The 25,116-nt window shown below is 36.0% G+C and overlaps 1 protein-coding gene across 8 annotated transcripts in view; it reads left to right on the top strand.

Annotated features, from left to right (window-relative positions):
- EPB41L2 (erythrocyte membrane protein band 4.1 like 2) overlaps positions 1 to 25,116 on the top strand; it is a 208,476-nt gene that overhangs the window by 149,312 nt on the left and 34,048 nt on the right. For 4 of the 8 annotated variants that reach the window (XM_063097411.1, XM_063097414.1, XM_063097413.1 and 1 more), the window contains 6 exons: positions 5,633 to 5,785; positions 6,330 to 6,427; positions 12,684 to 12,856; positions 17,344 to 17,516; positions 22,062 to 22,124; positions 24,039 to 24,185. In XM_063097411.1, the coding sequence (XP_062953481.1) occupies positions 5,633 to 5,785; positions 6,330 to 6,427; positions 12,684 to 12,856; positions 17,344 to 17,516; positions 22,062 to 22,124; positions 24,039 to 24,185 (807 nt within the window). The remainder of the gene's footprint in view (positions 1 to 5,632; positions 5,786 to 6,329; positions 6,428 to 12,683; positions 12,857 to 17,343; positions 17,517 to 22,061; positions 22,125 to 24,038; positions 24,186 to 25,116) is intronic. The other 4 variants (XM_063097418.1, XM_063097417.1, XM_063097416.1 and 1 more) reach the window with 1 other exon arrangement.

The following is a 25,116-nucleotide window of genomic DNA, read 5'->3' as shown; positions in this document are numbered from 1 at the left end:
GCAAAAGCTGCATAGATATGATCACTTTCCAAAAAGCTTCTTGGTTGTGAAGGAGCCCTAGACTTGGCCTTTTCCCTGTAGGTCTGTTTTGTACTTTGTGAAAGATAAAGTAGGCTGGCCCAGACTTCAGATGATGAAGCACCTTGAGTAGGTAGAAGAAGAATGGAGTAATGGAGAGATGTGATAGGAGAAATTGGGGCTGGGTTTGGAGGATGCCAGTAACGAGCATCACCTACTTCATGATTCTAGTTAGATGATCACGTAGTGGGAAGAGTAGAGGAGGATAATGAGAGGCAAGGTGAAAGACGGATTTGGCTTTGAAAAATATGTCCACAGTCAATGCAGTATACTGAGGGGACATACAGTTACCTGCTTTTAAAAGACCATTCCAATCCCTAGATGTAGCTTAGGAAGCCCAAATTATATGATCCAAGAAATCTCTAGGAAAGCCTCCCACTCAAAGACAACTTCCCTTCCTAGGCCTCAGATTAGTAATTCTTCCTTTTATGTTATTAATTGTACTTAGTATTTGCAAAGCACTTACTCCTTAGTGGCCTCCTTTATTCTTTAAATATTTTTTTCTTGTTCCAAAAATAATACATGATCATTGTAGAAAATAAAGGTAAACAGAAGAAAATAATCATTTAACTCTCTTTATGCAGAAACAAGTATTAATATTTTGATATATTTTCTTGTTTTCTTTTTAAAAAAGTTCTGAGCAGTTTAGTTCTCATGCCTTTTTAAAATGAGTCATACTACAAGCAAAATTTTTGTTAGTTTTTTTTTTTTTTTTTACTTGCTATTATATAATATACATTTTTTCCACATCAGTAAATAGCCTCTGGCAGCATCATTTTTAACTGCTAGAAGCTGTGAGCCTTTAATTTTTAAAAGTACTTTCATATATATCATCTCATCTAAAATTTGAATGATTTTATTTTACAACTACATAAACAGAGAATGAATTGCCCGAAGCCACATATTGTCGAACAGTCCCATCTGCCTGATATATTCTGATAAATCCTTCTAGGAGGTGAAACTGATCTTCCTAACAGTTGACTGGTTTTCAGCTCATTTGTATACGATGGAGACAGTCTGGGTTAGCCAAGAAACAGATATGAGGGAGGAACAAAAGACCTCCCAAGCCCCTCTTTTCTCCTCTAAACCCACTCTCGCCACATATGAATCTTACATCTCCCTATTTTGTTGATCATTAGTTAGAAACTGATTTTAGATGGCAGTATTACAAGGTTTCAGGATTCTTGTTTAAAGTATCTTAGAAAAGTAAAGAGTTGTGGGCTCTATTGTAAGTACAGTCATGTGCTGCATAGTGACGTTTTGGTCCACGACAGACTGCATTTTTGATGGTGGTCCCATAAGATTATAATTACTATACCATATAGCCTAGGTGTGTGTATAGTAGGCTATATACCATTTAGGTTTGTTAGGTAACACTATGATGTTTGCACAATGATGAACTCACCTAACGATGAATTTCTCATAATGTATTCTTGTCATTAAGAGATGCATGACTGTAAAACATCAGTTCTTGCTGTGGTTAGAAGCAGAACATTTTTTAGAATTCAAAGTAAAATTTATTCATTCTTTTTACCATCTGATAGACTCATTAGATCATATTTGATAAACAGTGTATTTGTGACTCATTGAAAAGAATATCTGGCGATTAAAAAAAAAACTGTAGTCTGAAGTTTTGTGTTTTTCATTGCCTTGAGATCAGATTTTTTTTTTTTTATTAGAGGCGTTTGTAATGGTACAAGTTGAAGAGTGCTGAATAAAAGGATCCTTGACAAAGGTGCAGGGAAACCAGAAGAATAGTATGATCCCCCCTGGGATAGTAGTAGCAACCCAGTCTGAAGGGGAAGGGCAGAGAGGGGTTGCCAGAACCCAGAAGGAGAGATCTGTGTGGACTGGGCTGTCTCAAGGGGAGCCATTGTCAGAGGGCCACTGCCAGCCTGATGCAGTCACATAGGGAGGAACTCTGGGTATTACACATCCTGACCTCCCTTCCCTTCCTTTCCTCTCCTTGATCTTTTGTGAGAACTGTTCGTATGCTGAACCCATTCAGAAGCTAGTGGGCATGGGACCCCACTGATAGCCATATGGGGCAGCTTCCTGGGGCAAGTGAGCAGGGCAGAAAAGGTGTTCCTTTTTATTAGTCTATTTTCTGACTGTTGCTGACTGGTTTAACTCAAATGTGGAGGATTAGGGCATACTTTTTTTTCCTTTTCTCCCCCTAGCCTATATTTGTAATTCCTATTCACACCACTGCTGATATTTCTCAAACAATTACATGGGACAATGGAAAATAAACTGATTTACTTGAATATGGGTTGTTTAATTTTAAATCAGATAAAATAACTTCCTTGTCCTATCCAAAGATTGCTTCTGACTAGAGATGGCTTTGTTCAGTGTTTCCAATGAGGGTTGCCTCTGCTTGTGGTGAGAACATTCTGTCTCGGGCAATCTTCTGCCTTGCTCCCTGTGGCCACGGGCAGTGATGTTTTTGGCAAACACACCATTTGGGTCTAGTGCCAAGTTACTTGGGCACCTGTGCCTGATTCACCCCAGCTTTTTACTCTATTCCTAGAGAGAACGATGGCTGCCAGGATAAGGGTGAGTAAGTACCCTATAGATTCAATTTTTTTAACCTGCTCAGGTTGGTTTAATGTAACTTTATTTGTGTATATGAATTAGTCAAGTATCTCAGCAGGAAAGAAATTGGCCTTAATTACCTAGGACTATACTTTTGTTTTTAAAAACTATTATAAATTGGGTTAAATTATTCTTAATAATAAGGCAGTCAAAATATTACACTTTTATTGAATTGGGACTTAGACTAAATATGGTGTTTATATCAGCATTTTTTGTGTGAATTTGTTCCATGTTGTAATGATTTCTGAAAATATGAATATCTCTGAATAGTGTTTCTCAATTTTACATGTAATGAATGAGATCCACTTCTCCCCTTAAAGAGAAACAATGATTTGTATATCTTGAATATTGTGCTTCTTAGGTCTTTAGCACTACTTGAAGTGTGAGGAGAAAGTTTTCACTTTTGTCTGTAAATTTATTTGGTTTTTAAAAAAAATTTTCAGGCTTGTGGTTATTCTAGATTGTCATTTATTCCAAGTTAAAACTCTGGGGAAAGAAAACTACTAATAACTTCAAGAGTAGTCTGCAGTCCTTTGAAATATGCCAGCCAAAGGAATGCTTAATGAGAACTGGATGTCAGCACTCTAATTATTGAAAAACTGCTTGAAAGAATTCAGAGACTTCAACACTGTCAGTCTGGAAAAGAAATTTTTGGTTTTTGTTTTATAAAGGAATTTGTTTTTTTATTTTTTGACAGATTTTCCATTGAAACATAATCGATTATACATATTTGTGGGGTACAGATTTGAATAACAAAATCTGTGTACAGTATGTGGTGATCAAATCAGGCTAATTAGTATACTCATGTTTACAAAACATAATCTTTGTGACCCTTAACCAATTTCTCGTTAACCCCCTCCTTCCCCTTTCCCACCTCTAATAACCACAGTTCTGTTCTCTTTTTTTGAAAGTTCAACGTATTATTTTGATTGTTTTTACTTCCTTTTCTTGCTTTCTTCCTTTTTCCCTCCTTCCCTCTCTCCCTCACTTATGAGTGAGGACATGCAGTATTAGAAGAGAAATTTTGGTGAGGGATTGATGTTTTGCAAAATGTAAGCACAATTTTAACAACTGTTAGCTAGCATAATCCATCTGAGATAAATTGGCCTGAAGTAAAATAGCTGAATGCACCTTAGGGTAGGCCAATAGACTGTCCCTGAGGGCTGGAATAGCCACCAGGAAAACATGTATGTATGTATGTATTATGTATTTATTTATTTATCTTTAGCGATTATTTCCTTTGCTTTATTATTTTTATGGTTGCAGTTTTTCCCCCCATTTATCCATGCATGCATGCATCCATCCAGTTGTCCACTTAGGCATTCAATTAACATTCACTATATATCTAGCACTCTCCAGTCACTATATGGAATATAGACTTGAACAACAGGAAGAGCTGGTCTCTGGCTTCATGTGGTTTCTAATCTACCAGGGGAAATTAAATAACTGAAGAACTACAGTTTGTTGCGGAAGTTAGTTTGTGTCATATGGGTACCATAACAGATTTTTAAAAATTTTTGTATTTTTATTATTATTTTTAAAAAATTATCAATATACAATGTAGTTGATTTTCATGTCTCTTTACCAATTACTCTTTCCCCCCTACCTTCTCCTCCTCCCCCCATCAAGTCATTATCTGTTCACTTGTCTTAACAAGTTCAAGGAATTGTGATTGTTGTGTCTTCCCTCCCCCACCCTGTTTGTTTGTATATTTATTTATTTATTTACTTACTTACTTTACTTACTTACTTTACTTACTTACTTACTTAACTTACTGACTTACTTAACTTACTTACTGACTTACTTAACTTACTTACTGACTTTAACTTACTTACTGACTTACTTAACTTACTTACTGACTTACTTACTTACATTTTCTTTTAGCTCCCACATGTGGTATTTCTCTTTCAGTGCCTGGCTTATTTCACTTAATATAACTTTTTCTAAGTCCATCCATGTTGCTGCGAATGGTAGTATTTCATTCTTTTTTATAGCAGGGTAGTATTCCATTGTGTAGATATACCAGATTTTATTTATACACTCATCTGATGATGGACATTTGGGCTGGTTCCAGCTCTTGGCTATTGTAAATAGTGCTGCAGTAAACATTGGAGTACAGGTATGCCTTCGACATGATGATTTCCATTCCTCTGGGTATATTCCCAACAGTGGGATAGCTGGGTCATATGGTAGATCTACCTGTAATTGTTTGAGGAACCTCCATACCTTTTTCCATAAAGGCTGCACCATTTTTCAGTCCCACCAACAGTGTTTTTTAAAAATTTTATCAATATGCAATATAGTTGATTTTTGTTGCTTTACCAATTCCTCCTTTTCCTTCCTCCCTCTCCCTCCTCCCCCCCATCAACATCATATCTGTTCACTTAAGGAATTGTGATTGTTGTGTCTTCTTCCATCCCCCACCATTTGTTTGTATATTTACTTATTTTTTATTAGCTCCCACAAAAAGTGAGAACATGCAATATGCGATATTTCTTTCTATGCCTGGCTTATTTCACTTAGTATAATTTTTTCTAGTTCTATCCATGTTGCTGCGAATGGTAGTATTTCATTTTTTAAAGCAGAGTAGTATTCCATTGTGTATATATACCACATTTTAGGAAAACGTATTTAATCTCCCATATCTTTAGGATATCTAAATCTAGTTTGTCTCCTTCCTCATTATCTCTTAAAACACAGCTGGAGAACATACCGAAAATGTCTTTTGAAGAATATCATATCCTATAGCCATGTTGCCACCACACTTTGACAGATCAGATCTGATCCCTGAAGATGAATAGATTTAACTGTTTCTATTAACTTGTGAACTAATAACTAAAATTTAGATACAAACCTGTGAAATTGGCATTCCTGGTCCTGGTTTGAGGGAGCTGATTTGCTTCCTGATCTGCATCACTTTCATAGCTCTAACCATGGTCAAATGGGTTGTGCTTGGCAGGACTCGGAAGGCGTGGACATCAAGCTGGGTGTGTGCGCTAATGGGCTCCTCATTTACAAAGACAGACTGAGAATCAATCGTTTTGCTTGGCCGAAAATCTTGAAAATTTCCTATAAGCGCAGTAACTTCTACATTAAAGTTAGGCCGGCAGAGGTAAGCAGTGTCATGTAGCCCTTGGTGTATCTAATCACTTGTCAGTTTTCTCCTTTACAACAATGAGATAAATGAGTGTTTTTCCACTAACAGTTTAAGAAAGTGAACTGTTCTTCACTCTTCCATGGTAAAAAGGACAGGGTTCTTGATGATGAACCTGCATATATATATATTTCTGTTGCTAAAAAAATAAACAACACACCTTTCACAGAAAAGGAAAAGTTATAAGTGCCTGATGCATAGTGGGGGCTCGTGTTTTCTTGCTGAATCAGTTAAGTGGTGAAAATCAATAGGAAGCCAATAAAATGACTTTTAATGGACATTGAAGGTTAGTTGGTCTATGTGAATAGTTGATACTTGCTTTTCATAGAGAATAGTATTGCAGTGTATGGAAAGTTTTCATTTTGCATGATTATATTAGATATACTAATATTTACCTTTTTCAAGAATTGCTTCTTACAGAAACATCTGATTCCATGTTTTTCAGTAGCTACTAGTCAGTTCTTAAGGAAATATGCTAATTTGTTTTATGGATTTATTCCAGCTGGAGCAGTTTGAGAGCACCATTGGATTTAAACTGCCAAACCACCGAGCAGCAAAAAGGCTATGGAAAGTGTGTGTGGAGCATCATACTTTCTACAGGTAATTTTAAGAAAACAGCTTGGTATTGCTGCTGGTATCCTCTGCGTTTTAGGAGTGGGGAGTGGATAGTGGATAACGTGGCAGATATATCTACCCCCTGCCTTAGGGTTCTTTGCTCTCCTCTGTGCCATGCCTGCTTTGTCTGCAGTCCCCTCCTATGTCCATTTCTATTGCCTGATGCCATGCCTTGTCATCACTCAGAACTGATCTGCCTCTACAATTGTCCAGAACTCCACATTCTCACCGTAACCACCTTTCCTTCCAATCTGCTTTGATTCTACCACACTGCCCCGTGCCTGCTGCCATTCTTCTTTCCACCATCACTCATCTTGAGTATCATTTACATGTTCTTATCAGCTCCCTTCTGGCTTAACTTCTTTCCAGAACCAGCCAGAACCCTGTGGTCTGGCCCTTTGACTGTTTTGTTAAGAGTGTTCTAACCCCCTAAGCTCCACTCCTCTTTGCACATCTGCTGGTCTTGGATTAATCCTGTGTCCTGCCCTCATCACTTCTGTACCTGTGCTGTCAAGGGCTACCATAAATAGCGCAACTATGTGATACATGCTTCTATTCTTTATAAAAGAAAATAGCACAACTCTGTGCATTAGTGCTATGACAGATATATAATTTCCAGCGTCAGTCGGATCCTCAGCGCTACAGGCAATCAGTCAGTCCCTTTACTGCATTCGCCATTCCAAGTACTCAATCAGTCCTTTTACTGCCTTTGCCATTCCAAGTTCTCAAGTCCCTAGGCACCCCTGCTTCTCTCCTCAGATGCCCTCCACTAAGCAGTTCCCTGATAGTAGAAGCTGGAGGTCGTGAGTGGTCTCGGTTTCATGTACCTTCTCTTCCTCCCTTTTGCCCGTTATTAAGCACCACTCCTCCCTTCCCCCCATTCATTCTTTCTCTCCTCTCCTCTCTCAAGGAGCTAGTCATACCTCTGCTTTGATTCCTCATTTCATGCCTCACAAAGTATCATGCTTTGTAAATTGTTAACTCTCTCCAGTGGGTACCTTTGACTTTTGGCCAATAAACCTATTCATGTCTTGCTCCTTTAAAAACCAAAGAAACAGAAGATCTCCTTTGACCCTCTAACCATCTTTAGTTTGTGTCCTGTCTCCTATTGGACTTTTCTTCAAGGAAAGCTTTTTTATGAGTAGTTTGCTTTATCTTCATTTTCTCCATTTTCTGTTACTGCAGTGTATATAGCTGTGTATCTAGACCCTTCATCTTTAAGATGTTTGCTCTGAACTTAGGATCTAATGCTGTTCCACTACATACTAGCTGTGTGACTGTGGTATGTTACTCAATCTCTCTATGCTTCATGTTGATCATCTGTATGTGATGGTAATAATAGTTACTATCTGATCGGGTTGTTTTGAAAATTAAATGAGATAACCCATGAGAAACAAACTGAGAGCCAATTCTGGTATATAGTGATGTTTATTCTCACAATCACCATCACCAACATCATCATTATTCTTAGTTTGGTACTATAGTATGCTATTTTTAAAGTGAATTATCAGCTGGTACAAACGACTCTTTCTTGAAGTTAAATTGACAAATTTCTATTTCCATGACTGCTCTAATATACTCATTTTAGAGGAGAAATATAACTCACAAAGTATACTTGAATCCATTTGACTCTGTTACTCTTTCCATGAAACGTTCATGATTTCTCTTAGTCGCCATGACAAATTTCCCCTCAAGACAACATGAGCCTGTCTCCTATAAAGCTAATAGATGACATTTATGATACAGGTCTAGGCTGGACAGATACCAGCTTTCACTGCCAAATAATGATAATAAAAGCCATAATCCTTTTAGAAATGTCAAGTGCTAATATTCATTGAGCATTTATTGCTGAGAGACACAGAATCGATTACTTTATGTTGCATATCTTATCCTCCTTGCTGCCCAAGGAAGCTTATGCTTAGAGGTAGATGCCTGGAGTGGAGCATAGCAGCAGGCTTCCAATAGGTGGGGATCCAGCTCTCTGATTCTGAAGCCCATACCCTCACCTCTGCACCATCCTCACTCTTTCTTCTAGGAGGAGTTTCTGAGACATGTTAGCTCTGAGACATTTTTGCTAATGTACCATGGATTCCAATCTAAAAGTGGACTAATTTCCTCCTGCAAACTTTTGAGATAATTGTTAACAAAAAGATTTTTATATTTTTAAACTTTATATAATGTTGCTTACAAAGCTATATAAAACAACATATCTAACACAGAAAGAGCAAATCATAATTTGTCTATAGAGTGCTTTGAATTAGATCAGTGGATTTTGTTCTGTTTTCGTTGAACACAAAAGATGCAAATGATTTCTTTAAAAAATTACAATGGCTTGTAGATTGAAGCCATTAAAAAAAAACGGATATTTCCACTGATTGATAGCCAGTCATCTAGACTAATATTAGTAGAGCCAGAATGTAATAATAGGGCTGCTACCCTTACTTGAGCATTTAATAGAGCCTGTCACCATTCTAAGTGCTGTACAGGGATTAATTTAATCGTTACAACAAATCATATGGGCAGGTGATATTATCTTCACTTTCCATATAGAGAAACTGAGGAACAGAAAAGTTAAGACACATGCCCATGGTTGGAAGGATAGTAACTGTTGGAGATGGACTTCAAACCCAGGTTGTATGGCTCCAGGTGCTCATAAGTGTACCCAGTGTGCTATACTGCTCGATTGTATTTGCAGCAGATGTGCTTCCTTATATTTTTCTCAATGCTTTTGTTGTTCTTATTGGTGTGTGAATGAGAGATTAACGTGAGGTTTTTCTAACTTGACATTAAACTAACACTTAAACTTGGTGTTGTAGAACCAGAGTAATCCCAAGGGATTAGTGTCATTAGTGGCTTCATAAGGAGTGCTGTGGAAACCTGTGGCACTAGTTAAATATATGATTAACTTTAGTAATTGATATGTGGGTTTTTCTTAAATGTTCCTTTATTTTCCATAGATAAACATTAATGATACTTGATTTATAATGGCAGGATTTTTAAAAAATAAAATGTTAATATACTTTTAAGAAGTAAAATATGTAAAAATTGCATTCCTTCTTGACTCATCATTACTTAGCTCATCTTGCTCAAGGCCTTTAATACTTTATGAAGGTTAGTCCTTTTACATAGGGTTTATATTCCCAAAAGTGAAATGATAGATGTCTTATACTGGTTTTGATGTTATTCTTATGAAGATGGAGTCTTACAATGAGTTTGTTGTGGAAAATAAAAGTTATATCAAAATGAAATAATTATTAAGTGATCTTGAAGTGATAGCAATGAAATATTTTGTTGGTTGGCCTACATTTTCTTAGAAAATTTATTTACATTACCATTGACTTAAGTCATCAAACAAACTCTTAGAGAAAGCTAATAAATGTGTGTTCAATCCTTTTTTTGTTTTGATATTTGTTTCTATTTAATCACAACTTAATTACTCAAGCATTTCTTTGTCATAAAATTATCTATTAGCTAATACTTTGTGTATGTGGTCACCAGTGCCAATCAGGCAAGAAAGTATTTCATCCAAATTTGGAATAAGTGAAATAAAAGTCCATCTAGTTAGTTTATGACTTTCCTTCTTTTGCATTGTGGTATAAACGTGCCTTTTAAATATTTTCCTTATATTTCTTGGATTTATATATTTTTCTGTAAAATGTCTTTTACAAAGTACGTAAGTGGATAATTATTCTGATATGCATTTAAATAGCAACCAACTGTCTGACCTTTACCTTAAGGAAAAAATAAATTAGACTAAAGAAGTTTGGTTGTATGATATTCTCACCTGGACTCAGATAGTTGACTGTTTAGTTACGTATTCCAGCCTGTATATATGAGAACCTGCCTTCAGGATGGGGGGAGGGAAACCCGACAAAACCAACAACTTTATTTTTAAAAAATGACTATTTGTATCAATGAGATTGTTTTATGTTTTATTAAATTAAGACTGAACTATTCAGTAGTAGTACTTGTAATGTGTCAGAAGTTATAGAGCTTATAACCCAACTTCCCTCCCTTAAATTCCTGGGCACAAGAGAGCTCAAAAGCTATTCGTAAAGGCTGTTCTCTAACACTAAGAGAACACTGAAAAACGGGTATGTGGATACATCTTTGGACTTTCCAGCTACTTTATTTTTATGTATTTATTTATTTTTTGCTGTTGGCCCATATGGGAATCTGAACCCTTGACCTTGGTGTTATAACACCACACACACTCTAAGCAACTGAGCTAGCTGGCCAGCCTTTTGCAGCTACATTTATTCAAGTGTCCTCATATAGATAAGGTACCAGTGGGGTCCTCTGTAGTGATCCAGTCTGTATTTATTAAATACCTGCTGTGTATACTTCCCAGTACAGATCTATATGAAGTTATATAAAATAAACTAATAGTCAGAAAGTAGGAAAATACTAATGGAAATTTTCTTAGTTTTTTTAAAAATTGTTTTCTGAAGCATGAGAATTTTCTTGATCTTTGTAAATTCAGTTCATTTTGTAAAAGAATGAAATTAAATCTTTAAAAGGATGTATTTCTTTACATATACATCCTTTAAAATGTTTTCATATTCCCAAAAAGTAGTCATCTTCTTTCTGGTTTTAAATTTGGTTTTGGAGATTTCCTTTTGGGTGATCAATGCATGTTTCTCCTTTGAAGGTATTCTTTAGAAATTTCTCTTTCTTCCTCTAGTATTTTATGAATAAGGTGATAAAGATAAATGTATTTTGGCCAACCTGTTTTCAAAGAGAATGAGTATTTCTCAATCAGTTGCTACACTGATGGGCTTACCAGCAACTCTTTTTTCTATAGATCACTGCTGTCTTACAGAGCGTCCTTAGATAGTATTTAGCAGGATTGCTAGGTGGGGAAACCTTGCCATATTCAACCCGTCAGGAGACAGTGCATGGTGAATGAGCATGTTTCTCATCCTGCCTCTCTTATTCACGATCAGTATGCTGGGGCTTGTAACCTCTCTGTACCTCATTCCTCAACCCAGAGCAAAGGAGAAGATTTAGAGCATGGCTAAGGGTTCTTTTCTGGTCTAGATTTCTGCTATTTCAGCATGCTAATTTAAGAATATGCAGCTCTTTCCAAAGTACAGTTTGAGACATTGGCTATCTCGTCAGATTGCACTTGCTCAGCATCATCATCTGTGTCTGTTTTGAAAATCCATTGGCAGAAAATGGAAGTTTTCGAGAAACACTTCTGCTACCCTGTGTGAGTAGATTTAAGCCAAGAAAGCCAGAAGTGTATTAGTTCTTCTTTTGTCAGTTCAATTCTAACGTGCTGTTTTTCTGGGTGAGTACCATCGAGAATCCTGAGTTGATGGAAGGTTGCCTCTCATATTTATCACATCCAGCTTCACCTTGACTTGGATCTCTTCATTGCTTATTAAGCAGGAGATTTCTAAAAAGTTGTACAGAAGGTCGAGGAATACTTAAAATGATAAAGAACTCCTTAAGAAGTCACTCTTCCTTTGAAAATGATAGGAAAAGTTTTGATGGAATTATTCGTATTCTTGAATTTTCAATTGAAATCTTTTTGTTTGATAAAATTTTCAAGACATCTGAGATTATCTTTCTGTGAATAAATTTCATCAGCTCTTGATCAGACAATGGAAGGAGACATTTTCAGTTATATTTCAAAAAAAAAGATTGGCTCATTTACTGAAAACTTGGTTTTGCATATGTCTGTGGACATATTTGGTATCAAGAAAGTTTGACTTCACTAAGCAGTAGAATTGTGCTGGCAAGAAAGGATGTTAGTTAGTCATCTTTTCAGATCCATTGGGTGTTGTGTTCTTTATGGGAAAGAATCACTTGGTGGAACAGATTCCTGAGTTAGATGGTTTTTTCCCAGGAGAAATAGGCATAAATATTAAGAATTACTAATGGTAATAGATTGTTACTTGGCACTTACAGTTAGGAGCTAGAATTCAGACATATGTGTTTATATAAATGATTTAAGCTATTACAAATAAATAACTTTGATACACACTGAGAACAGCTGCTCTTTGCTTTGGTTTAGAAAAACATATTATTCATGAATACATGAATGTGGATTTACTCATCCCCATCATAAAGCTGAGTATGTAGGAGGGTTTATAAATAATGTTCTTTTTTCATTAGAAAGTTTAGGTAACATTGTTTTTGAGTAAACATTCTTAAAATGAGATGTTAAAATACATAGTTTTAAAGTTTTAAAAAAATCTATGAAGTTTTACTCCTTTTTTTCCCCCCCGAATAGGCTTGTGTCTCCTGAGCAGCCACCAAAGGCCAAGTTCCTGACCTTGGGGTCCAAATTCCGCTACAGTGGCCGTACCCAAGCACAGACCCGCCAGGCAAGCACCCTCATAGACAGGCCAGCACCACACTTTGAGCGCACCTCTAGTAAACGGGTTTCCAGGAGTCTAGATGGAGGTAAGCACATTTATGATAATTTTGGATTCTGTACATCTTTCTCTAATCTGGTGAGGTCAGAAAATGTTGATCTAGTTAATAAGGCCACTAGAAATACCCTAGAAGGATAGTCGTTTTTTCCCCAGTAAGTATAATGCTGTTACTTACAAGAAAATAATTTTGTAGTGTTTTGAAGTTGTCATTCTGAACATACATTTTCTTTGTATTGTCAATGCACACAAACATTTGTTAGGAGTTCTTGTTCATGAGATGTTGCACAGACACAAACTTACTGGTTTGACTTGATTGTGATGTGTTTTTTGTGGCTTAATTTCTTGAACTTGTTAATTAATGGCAAAATGTAATTTTGTGGGGTTTTTGTATCATAACAGCTGAACAATCAAATGAACGTAAACGTTCCTAGCATCATCCAATTTTTGTGAGTTAAAAAACACTTACAGTGGCTTACCAAACTTTCTAGCATTTGAGAAGCCATTCACAGCTTCAAAGGAATAGTTTTAAAAACAGTATTTTAACAAAAAGAAAGGAAATATGTGTTTATTTGTTCTTTTTTTTTTTTTTCTTATTTGTTCTTTAACCCAAGGAGAGATGTATATAAATGTGAATCTTTTTGCTGTTGGAATTCTGACTAGCTACATATTTGTAGTTTTGTATAGACTGCACATGGAAATAAATTGTTGCTTTTCTTCATATATGTACCTTATTACCTAGTCCAATTTTGGATTAATAGTATGTTTCCTATTAAAGAGCTAAGGTTAAATTTATATTAGAATACTTTATGAAGGACTTAATTTTTCTATGTAATAGAAAGTGACTGATATAGACAATTTTCTATCGGAAGGAATAGTTTCCCAACATTTTTGGCTGATTAATATAAAAATATATATACAAAATAGTAATATTTAATTTGAAATTTTTATTTTCCTACTATCAGTAAAAAACCCTTTATTGATTATTATTGCTTGATATTTTTCTGAAATATGACCTTGAAGAACTAATATTTTACATATTTAGGTAAAACACATCACATGCTAACCAGACATGCTAACGGATAAAAATGCTCTCACATTAGTGAAGAATTGATACCCATTGGCTTTGATCTACTTTTCCTAGAAAAAAACTTGGAAAACCAATGTAGATAGACACACAGATATTTCCCAGGATTTGTTAGTGGGCATTTTGGTATATGTAGTTATCAAATCTTGATTCTGGAGAATCTTCTATATAGTTTTATGAGACCACACAAAAAATATGCAAGGGGACAGTGAACTGTGCTTCAAGCAAATGTCCACATTTCCAAATGTCGTGATTTAAATTCAGTGAATTATTAATGTACTATAGCTGTCAGAATATTTTTTAGCCCATCAACAACTGAGCACTTTTCCAAGTAACTGAAAAATGTGCCAACCCATGTAAATATTTCACAAGCCTCACCCCTTGCCACAGAGAATTTATACAAGTGCTGAATAAATGCAATCACTGTTGTTTAATGCCCTGAGAGAAATCCTTGCTCTTTCTGGAACACTGCTTTCAGCATTTGTTTTAAACTGTGAGGCTCTATAACTCTTATGAAAATTTTGGAGTTTAAAAAGAGCAATAAACCAGTGTGTTTTCTTTGAGGTATATAAACTGTGCTCAAGGAAACCTACCATCTTGTATGGGAAGTTAGTGCAGAGAGTTATAGGAGGTCTGTATCTGAAAACAATGAGTTTTACAAGTAAAAGCAACAAACATGGCACAGTAATCCATTATTTTTCCCTTTGTATTTGGACACTGTAATTCATCAGATGGGCAAGTCATCAAAAGGATTATTGTGTTGTGAGAAATAGGAGGCTTTTTATGCCAATACATGGCCAGACAGCCAGTGAACTCTTTAGTCAGGGCTTATGTTCTCTTTTTTTCTTCCCCCCAAAGCAAAGCTAGGCTGTAACCTGGTACTGAGCTTTATTTTCTGCATTACTCCCCTTCAATATATTTTTTTGTTATTGTTGTTATAGACATGTTTTATTTTCTTTTTTCTGTTTACTCTTTAAGTGGAATAATTTAGGTATATAAATAATTCTCACTTTAAAGTTTGGCAAATTGAAATAGATCCTGTAGTGATTACATAGAAAGTAAAAATCAATATTATATCTAAAGATCAAATAGCAAAATAGAAATCAGTCTAGAATAGCTATTTTAGAACAGTGGGACTCCTCTGAGATTAGAAAATTGAACCAAAGAGGAAGCAAATCAGTCATTTAGGAGAATTAACAACAAAGAGGCATTTGGGAGTTGGGGAGCCAATGATTTTCTGAAAGTGGAAAGTTATAATAGGCAGGGACCCTGCTTAGATAGGATCATCAGGGAAGAAGACCTATTTGAGAAAGAGCCAGGTCAGTTGGGACTTATAAGAGCAGGGGATAATAAAGCATTCCGGGTAGCAGAAGCAGCAGGGCTGAAGGTTATAAGGAGAGGGAGGCTGAGTACATTCCAGGAACTGAAAGAACACAAGTGTAATCAGAGTCTAGGAAGGGATAGGACAGGTAGGCTGGGGTCAGTCAAGCAGGGCCTTGCAGGCCATGGTTGAAGAATGTGGTTTTTATTCTAGGTGTTGTAGGAAACTATTGGGGGGGTGGTGTGGGGTGGTGTGTGTTTGTGTGTGTGTGTGTGTGTGTGTGTTTAAGAGAGAGAGAGAGAGAGAGAGAGCACATGAGCACATAAGAGCACAGTGTTATCTTTAAAAAAAAAAAATCATTTGACGCAAGAGAGCAATTAAGAAAGGTTGAGAGAGGAAGCAGGCAGACTAGTTGGGAATTGTCCAGGTGAGAGTGATGATGGTCTTACCTTGGGTGGAAGTGAGCCAGTTAGCCATTTGACCCCATGAGCTCAGTGCTTGGGCCTACAACCTTCTCGAGGTTCTACAATAGTGTTTAAGATCTGAAAAAGTTTATTGAATCCAAAATGCAAAAAGAAAACTGCATACTGAAATTAATAAGTGTTTAAAAGTATGCAGAATCAGCATTTTGTCAATTTCATTTTGTAACTTTTAATTTCATATTTAGTCACATTTCAATATCAATGTCAGATTTTCTCATTTTGCAATAATTCCTGAGAATGTGTAATGGGTGCTTACAAATCATAATCAATCCTATGTTAAAGAGTTACCCATAACCATATACTTTCCAAGGGAAATTATTAAAATCTTGTCAAAAGTAAAAAAAACCCAAAAACAAACCCAACTCTGGAGTTCAAAAGTACGAGTCCTTAAGGGCTGTGAAAGTCTTAAAAGGTGACATGTAGTAGAAATAGAGATGGTTAGAACTGGCCACCTTTAGAAATATATCCAGAGACCTTGTTGGATTTGCTGATGTTCAAGGGTGAAAGAAGAATCCTAAAAGACTTCCTGGTTCCAGGCTCCAGCAAATGAGTGCGGGTATGAGAGTAGTATTTGGTGAAAAAGGCAGGACTGGGAAAGAAGCACGTTTTGGACAGGGCAGGTGAGGGGTGTGGATTGAGAAGTATCTTGTGATACATGGGTTAAAAGTGCTTGATGCCTCCCAAGTTCAGTGTGGTAGATCACGTACTGCCTCTGCCCTTCAAGAGCTTACAGCCTAAAGGCTTTTGTGTTTACTGGGCTCCCCTAAGGGCATGGAACCAGAGCAAACCACATGGTGTCAGTAAAGCACTTTTTATACAAATAAAATGACCTCATGGCAGTTCCATTGTTTGGGGAGGAGCTACAGAAGAGTTTTTGCCACCTACTAGTGACCTTGCCTTGTTGAAGTTTGGTGCCATCTTGGGTTGATTTGCAATATGATAAAAACTTCAATACAAGGTATGTTTCTGCCCATCTGTAGGAGGAATGAAAGGAGCACATGACAGGCAGGATTGCTGGGGTGTCTGTGCATTAGATTTACTGTAGGTTAAGTTGATTGAAGTACTCAAGAGGGAAATTAGAAAAATGGAAAATATTAAACTTAAAAATTAAATCACTAAAAATGTACTTTTACTGTCTTGTCTTTTGAATGGTGTTCAAATTAAATGTTGCTTTATGGAAGAATTCTTAAAACTTACTGAGGCAAATTGTAAGGATTTCTTGCGATAGAAAGATTCAGAAATATATTCAGGCAATATCAAAGGGACCCTAGAGAATTAAAATGATGCTTACATTGTAATCCTGACATTTTGCCCCGACTCTGGTGTTTCAGTTGGTCTTAGAGCTCCTCCTACTGGCCAATTTCATGATCAGCGTTTATTCTTCAAATATTGGTGATTTGAGACTCTGATGTAGTAGTTCAGTGGGTTAAAATTCAGAATACTTTTAGAGTTTATTAAAGTTTAAAAATGGGTTTACTTTATATGGTGGTATTTTCAGAGCTCAAGCAGTGTTCCTTTTCCTGTTAATTATTTACATGCTGCCTGTTATCTGCTAAAGGAGGGAAGGTTTCATAAAGTTTTACCTTTCACATGTCCTAAAGTAATCCAAAATTATCATTTTTTACTAGCTCCAATTGGTGTTGTGGACCAAAGTTTTATGAAGGATTTTGCTGGCCCTGCTGGGGAGGTTTTAGCCTATGGCCCTGGAGTTGTCAGCACTGCTGTGGTACAAGATGGGGCTGGCAGGAGGGACATCAGAAGCCCAACTAGAGCCCCACATTTACAACTCATTGAAGGAAAGGTATGGTAAATCAGTACAGTATGTGGTATTAAACATGGACTTAAAGTAGAGGCTATCTGCTGCATTTTCTGTTTCAGAAATCAAATATTTAAAATTAGTCATATGTTCCATATTGATGTAATTTTCCAATTTTCAAATATGTGTAGGCTGTTGGTAGTTTGGACTGTGGTCTCTAACCTTTTTTGAATTGTTCAAAGCAAAATATTTCAGCGTGAATTATATTAATGCAAGTAAGTAATTTACTGACCTTTTGGACTGTTTTCATAATCATCTAATGAAATCCCCCAATTATAAAAGCTATAATGATTTGAAATTTATATTTGGTTTGGTTTGCTACAACTAAATTTCAAAGTGTAGTCTGTCTTGATTATTTTAATTATGTTGACTTTTATTTTTGACATGAACAAAGTAGTCTATGAAATATTTTATTTTTCATTAATAATCTGTAACTGATCAAGAAATTCTTAAGTGAAGGGTAGTTGTTTTGTGAATAGTGCATGAGAAGATGGGGCATTGCTTTTGGCTTTATTTTGTGCATATGCCATAGTGAATGGAGAAATAACCTACATTGTGTTCTCATATTTGTCACTGTTATCTTATGTGACCTTGGGCAATAAAGTCACTTTGATATTGATTTGAAGAGCCTTTGAGTTCTTCAAATCAGTTTTTCGTATCTGTACAAAGCAACTTTTCTACATGTAACATTGAAAGTAAACATGAAAAAAAAATGAAATCTTCCTATCAATTTATAATTTCTGAATTTAACTGAAAATTTTATAGACGTGCAGCATGAATTTATAAAGAACCTGCTAGATGAAGTCACTGCCAGTGTCTCAGGAATTCCTGCACTGGTAGTCTCTAAGGCTCAGCATGGAAGAGGTCTCAGGGACCATGTGGGCCCTGTCTTATGCCACAAGGACAAATGCTTCATATAGCAGGTGACATCATATCATTCGTATTCTGTTGAACTTGTGGCTGTCATGTTACAGAATTATTTGGTTGAAAATTATTTAGTTAAAAATAATGGAAATTGTGTCAAACAATGTATGCTTCAACTGCTGAGAAGTTGTCAGAATTTATGCTACCAAGGCACATAGGAGGGTGACTACTTACATTCGAAACAGAAGAGCTCAGTATTTCAGAACATCTCTGCTCCATTTTGTCTAGTTAACTTGACACATCTAGTTATTAAAAAAAAAAAGAAAGAAAGAAAAAAAGGTTTTGTCTTTAAATTCCAGAGGAAATCCTGCATGTCTTTAGCAAAGGACTGGGTGTGCTACCATTTTTGCTAATGCTTTGAATGTCTTTCAGCAACCAGGTTTAAAAGTAATCAATGCTGTTTGAGTTTTCATAGGATCTGTTTGTAACCAGTTTGAAAATGATAATTAAATAAGTTGACACCTATAAATTTTATGTGATAAAAGTAGCCCAGTTTTCCTCTTTAAAAATGAATTACTTAATTCATTGTCTAACTATACTGTGTTAATATGATCCCTACTTAAGAGTAAAAGTTTTCACTAACTACCTATTTCTTCTTTTCTCCTCTTTCTCTCCTTGCATGTATTTTTCCTTTGAATGTATTCGTTGTGTAATTTCATATTCAATCATGGGTTTGCTCTTGGGAATAGACTGTTTCCATGTGCCTACCTTCACCACTCATTTGCTGTACTTCATCTTTTTCCCCAAACCTAATGTCAGTCCCTGAAATGGACTTGCTTTCAGACATTTCAGAGGAAGACCCCTTTGGGGAGGCTGACCAGATCACACTAGACAGCTTAGAGCTCCTTTCCACAGGCAAAACATCAGAGCAGGACCCAGAAGTCGCCACACTTGATTCTGTCTTGGATCCTGTTGCTCTTCCTCAGCCTGGCTATCCTTCTCCCATCCATGAGAAGACTCTTAAAGTAGCTGATCACAGCAGTTCTGAGTGTGGTTACTTCTCCTTCATTTTCTGCAAATGTTTCCGCTCTAGCTTCCCCTCCCTTCTTGATGAAGATGGATATCTTGCTTTCCCCAGCCTCCCCAACGTCTGGGTCTCCTTCCTCCCTCCTAGTGTTCAGCACTATGTCCCTATCACATCCCCTTCATTCATTCCTTCCCTTATCCTCATCTTTGGGCTACTTCTCTCTGCTTCTCAGTCAGTTCCTTTTTCTCTCACCTTCTCCCTTCCTCTGGCTCTATCCCTCTGCTATCTGGAGGCTAAAGCCACCTCCTTTAATGTTTCTTATGACTGTGACTTGACTGACAGAACAGAGGAAGAGGAAGTAGTTGCTGGCACTCCTACATAAGCTTCAATTTGTGGAGTCAACAAAATGACACTTCATCTTATACCCTTTCTAATATGGAGTGTAAATATGTGCATAAGTTTCAGCACTGATTACCCTCAAAAATGGTATTATCTGCATATTTTCGCACATACAATGTTTTATTTAGTGCATGAGAAATAGGTGTAGACACTTCTCAGTTGATATCCATTGACCAGGTCCACACATTCTAAGTTGAGAGCAAAATTATAGGATTATTTTATAAATATCTGGTTCATACTAGATTTTAAACAAAAGGAGTTGAGAGGTGGGGAGAACCTATGTTGCCCTTAGTAATCCATATCAGGTGTTTCCATTTTTGCAGACAATTATTAAGGTTCGTTTAGGATAGAACCTTTTTGTTTTGATATAGAGCTTACGATACAGTGGACATAACTAACTGATGTGTATTTTTATAACTCCTTAGTAGTGTTATTTCTCTTGTTAGAAATCTGATCTTGTTCTTGTGTTTCTGAGGATGTATCTGTAACTTTTACTCATCATATTTTTAAGTCTAATCTCAGAAACTCCTTGTCTCTCCCTATTTTTGTAGCATTTGAGGACCAGATGAATTTGAGGTAGTGTGTTTTTCCCCCCCACCCTAAATCGTGTAATTATTTAAAAGAGTTACTGTTCGTCAGGTGTTTTATAAGGAAGATACTGTTTTATTAACAAATGTGTGTGAAAAATGAAACATGGCTTTTTGAAAATTTTGACTATATAGCACTACGGCTGGACCTCCTAGTGCTTTTTTATTTAAAATTAGGTGTCTGGTAAGGCCATTTTTTCCCAAGTATACTATTTCTGCACCACTAAGTCAGTATTAACATGTGCAGTATGTTTTTTATTATTTTGCTAAATGTGGTCTGGTGATTGAGTGTCTCATATCCTGTGAGTACTATCAATACATAGAGTAAATCACAAAATTTAGAACAAAGCTAAAGAAAAATAAGATGATAATGCAATGAATATGCTTTGTAGGAGAAACCACAATTCTTAAAATTTGCCTCAGGAATACCAGAGATCAACCTTTTAGAGAATTAAGTGTTGACAAAGGAATTGTGACATGGTTCTTGAATGATGGTATCTCATTTTTCAATTCTGATAAAGAGTCTGACCTCCCTGCTTATCTCTAAAAAGTACTGTGAATGGTTTACAAAAAAAAAAAAAAAAAATCAACATTTTGAACTGTCAGATATGACACTATCATCCCAGTAAAGAAGGAAAAGAATATATGGTATAAATTAACATGTAAGAGTTACACTATTTTTCTTTGCTATCAGAATCAGTATTTTTTATTCTTGCCATTCTTTTCCTTGAGTCAAAATGCTAGCTTTAAACTTCTAAATTCATTAGATATTGAGAAATGTCCAACCATGAAAAACTGTTCTGATTTAAGGAATTTTATGAAAGAAAAGTGTCTGTATTTCAAAGATTATTTTTAAATACCCACCATGGAAAGTATCTAAATAAACCAATATTCCCCTCAAGGAAAGAAATCCATGTTTAAAAAACTGAACAATAAGGTGAACGTTTGTTCCCCATATGAAGCCAAAGACAAATTTTCCATCATTATACCTTGCCCATCACTAGTTGATTTAGACATTTCAAATGAGAACAGATGGAATTATGCCATTTTTGCACTCTCATATTTTCATTCCTGGGTAAAAAAAAAAAAAAAGAAAAATTCAAAAGCAGAGCATCATCTAGGGACTGAGAAAGAGTGAAGCTTCCATTCTCCATTCCACTTTTGCAAAGGATCGTTTCCATCATTTGTACAGCACTGTAGGTGAAGAAAGACCAAAGTGACTTAACATTCTGCATCTTCTGAGGGCCACACAATAAAGGTTGGTAATGCTGGTTGACCATTTAAGTGCAAATACGGCTTCTTTGCGCTAATGGTAGAGTTTCCACTAATCCTCCCCTTCTTTCTGGCCTTCTGCTGTGTGACTTTCAGGCGAAGATGGAAGAAGAAGAAACACAGCTGGAGGAGGTGGCTGTTTTCTCCCTGAAGTTAAATATCTTGTGGCTGCTGCCTGCCATTATTATTGTCAGGGGTGGGGGTGGGGTGCACTTTCAGGGTTTATTTGTGAGTTTTGTTTGTTGTGGCTTTAAGTTCTTAGGATTTTTATTCCTCTTTTATTTTAATAGACCGTCAAACTCTGGATTGTTTCTGATGCTTGCTGATTGATACACTTATGTTTATTTGCCTTTCCCCCCTCTGTGTGATTTAATTTCACAGAAAAATTCCTTGAGAGTAGAAGGGGATAATATTTATGTCAGACATAGCAATTTAATGTTGGAGGTTTGTATAATCTAAGACAACAACTCTGTCCTAATGGCTGCCAGGCTGCTGTGGACGGGAGGTCACGCCCAGGCTGGCTGGCAATTCTCTTTTCAAGCACAGTGCATGAGATGCATGGGGGAAATTCTGCTTGAGAGTGCATGTTATCAGTTTGACTTTGTTTCTTTAGAGTGGCTTAGGTAGGAGTATATCTGCTTGAAGTTCTCAAAGTGACAACTGGGGGGAAAAGAAAGGTCTGTTCAATGAAATGAGTGAAGTTTTTACTCACTCATCATGAAGTTGTTCTATAAGTAAACCTGTTCTCTCCTAGTGGGTTATCTTTAAGGTACAGAACCTGAAATAACATGATCCCGTCCTTAATATATATTAACCAGAACAGATACTTATTGATCTGGCATTAAATCATTTGACTATCTGTCTACACCCTTTTTTTTTTTTTTTTTGGCCAAAATCTATGTGATTAAGAATGTGGTCCATTTAAAGTACTCTGAGAGTATGCTAATTAATGGAATTGTTTTGATTAGAAAGAACAAGAAAGAGAGAGAGAAAGGAGAAAAAGAAATCCCAGCCACCCAATTAGAAATGTAAAATATGTTCCCTGTGTCACGCGAGAACGTTTTTTTCCTTCTTATTTTAGGGTAGTACGTGGCAGTGTATTCAGTGGAGAATTGGAGCTCTCAGTAATCTGACTAATCTTTTTGGTTGCTTTTGGCAGCTTTGATAACTGTTGGAAATGTATTTTTGCTTAACTTACTAAAATGCTGTAAAGTGTAATAAATAACATTGCTCTGGACAAATGCAAGAAATGTGCCTGATCTCAAGCCACAGTCATTTTCCCATGCCATGCAAAGATTTTTAGATTTTCATGAGTTTTTGCAAATGGCTATAGAAGCTCATAGATGAGCTACTATGCTTGTGCATGAATATGGAATATCTACTTTTATCAGATGCATGACATATTCCTCTGGGAGTGGGACAAAAGCTATAATCCACAGGTAGCTCCATGATTTTTGAAATGTAGGAAAGCATTAAAGTTGAGTTAAAACCATTTCCTGAATACTAATTACATTTTTGTTTTACGATTTATCAGAGCCAGTCTAAAAAATCCCACAAATACCATTTATCAGTAAAATGTATCATTCATCATCAATCGACCTGGTAGTTTTTCTTGCATTTTTGTTTGTATAAGGACCATTTGGCACATTGGGTGGCTGGGTCCCAATTTTGTGCTTGGCAAGTACATGGGACCAGTATGTGGTTTCTTTATTTTATGGAGAGGCCAAACAGAAGCAGCCTCTGGAGGCAGTAATTTTTATTCCTTAAGGATTAAAAGCCTCCACTGGAATTTCCTGGGTTGCGGGGTGTGGGGAGTCAACCCTTGATTTTTTTTACCTTTTTTTTTTTTTGATGATCCTGGACTGGCTTTTCCTTCAGGTTAAGTGCTTCTGTGTCCACCTTTTCTCTGTTTTGTATTTGACTAATTATGTCCACAGAATGCAATTTTAGTAATAGCCCTAATCAGAAAAGTAAATTTGCTGGAACAAAGTTATAGGCTGCATTTGAAATCCAAATATTAGAAAGAAGGATTATTAGCCATTTTGATGATCAGATCCGTGGTTTCCTTTTAATAATACAAATAATTATTCTTTAAAAAATTCTAAACAGAAGAAATTAGAACTCTTTAAAATATGAATCATAACAATACATGTTGGCTTTATTTTCAAATTTTGATGAACTCATTAAGATTATTTATAGGTGATAATATGGCTTTTGAGACTTGGCATTTTTCTTGCTTTATGTTTTTTCAATCATAAGTTTGCATTGTCTTATTTTTTGGTTTTATTTTTTATTTTTGTCCTACTGGGCTTTTTTCCTTCTGGATTTTTCCCCGTTTGTTACGTTACATATTGCTAGGACCTGGATAAGGCCCAGGAGGACGTACTGAAACATCAGGCTAGCATTAGTGAACTCAAGCGCAATTTTATGGAATCCACACCTGAGCCGCGCCCTAATGAATGGGAAAAACGACGTATCACACCTCTGTCCCTACAGACACAAGGGGTATGTCACTAGCTATTTGTTGGTTATATGTCTCACTCCAGCTGTTCAGTAAAACTCAGGCTGTTAATTTAGTATGTTGATTCTTGCAAAGTTGCAAAATGTTCCATTTAATTTTTTTTTTTTTTTTTACATAACTGCTAACACTTTTTTAAATACTAAATATTTATTAACAATGTGATACTTATTGGGTTAGTTCTTAGGTAAATTGTATGAGTTTCAATATACTTTTGAAATACTTTGAGAATAATTTCACTAGTTTATTCAGGTAAATGGGTAGTATTGAATTGTCATATAGGACAACTTAGAAACTGACGTATTGACAGTTATTGACATCTGAGATAAGGAAGTTTACTTAATAATTGAAGGAATGTAGACCATGATTAGAATGGTTTAACGTAATTACTGTCAGATAATGACAGGATAAACTTAGTTTTCAAGACTGATGCGCTCTGTTGAAAACTTGCAAAATGTTAAATACAGCTTAATATCTTAGCTTCTTGTTACTGAAACGTAGAATAATGTTTTAAGAGCATTTTCAACCATAATGTTTACCCACACTTATTTTTTTCCCATAGTTTACTTTTTCCCACCACTAGTATAAGTATTGCCTGTATTATCAAAATATTTCTCCATTTATTCCCATCTACATGTGTTCCATTCTCATGCTCCCAAATCTCTTCTGTTATTGACCAAGAACTTCCATGGGCTCATTTATCATACTTGAAGAAACAGTGTTCATGCTATATTTAATCTGCAGTTTTTAAAATTGTATAAAGATGTTACCCTACAATTTCATTATTTCCCTTCAGTGTCTAGTGTGGCTTGAACATTGCCAAATTATAGACATTTGATTTAGATATTCTATTGCTATTTTTATTCACCTTTCCTTAAAAAATAAAGCTATTGGTTGCTTTAAATTTTTAAGTTTGTG

This window comes from Cynocephalus volans, chromosome 5 (assembly GCF_027409185.1).
Source record: "Cynocephalus volans isolate mCynVol1 chromosome 5, mCynVol1.pri, whole genome shotgun sequence".
Lineage (NCBI taxonomy): Eukaryota > Metazoa > Chordata > Mammalia > Dermoptera > Cynocephalidae > Cynocephalus > Cynocephalus volans.
This window is presented reverse-complemented; position numbering and strand designations above follow the sequence as displayed.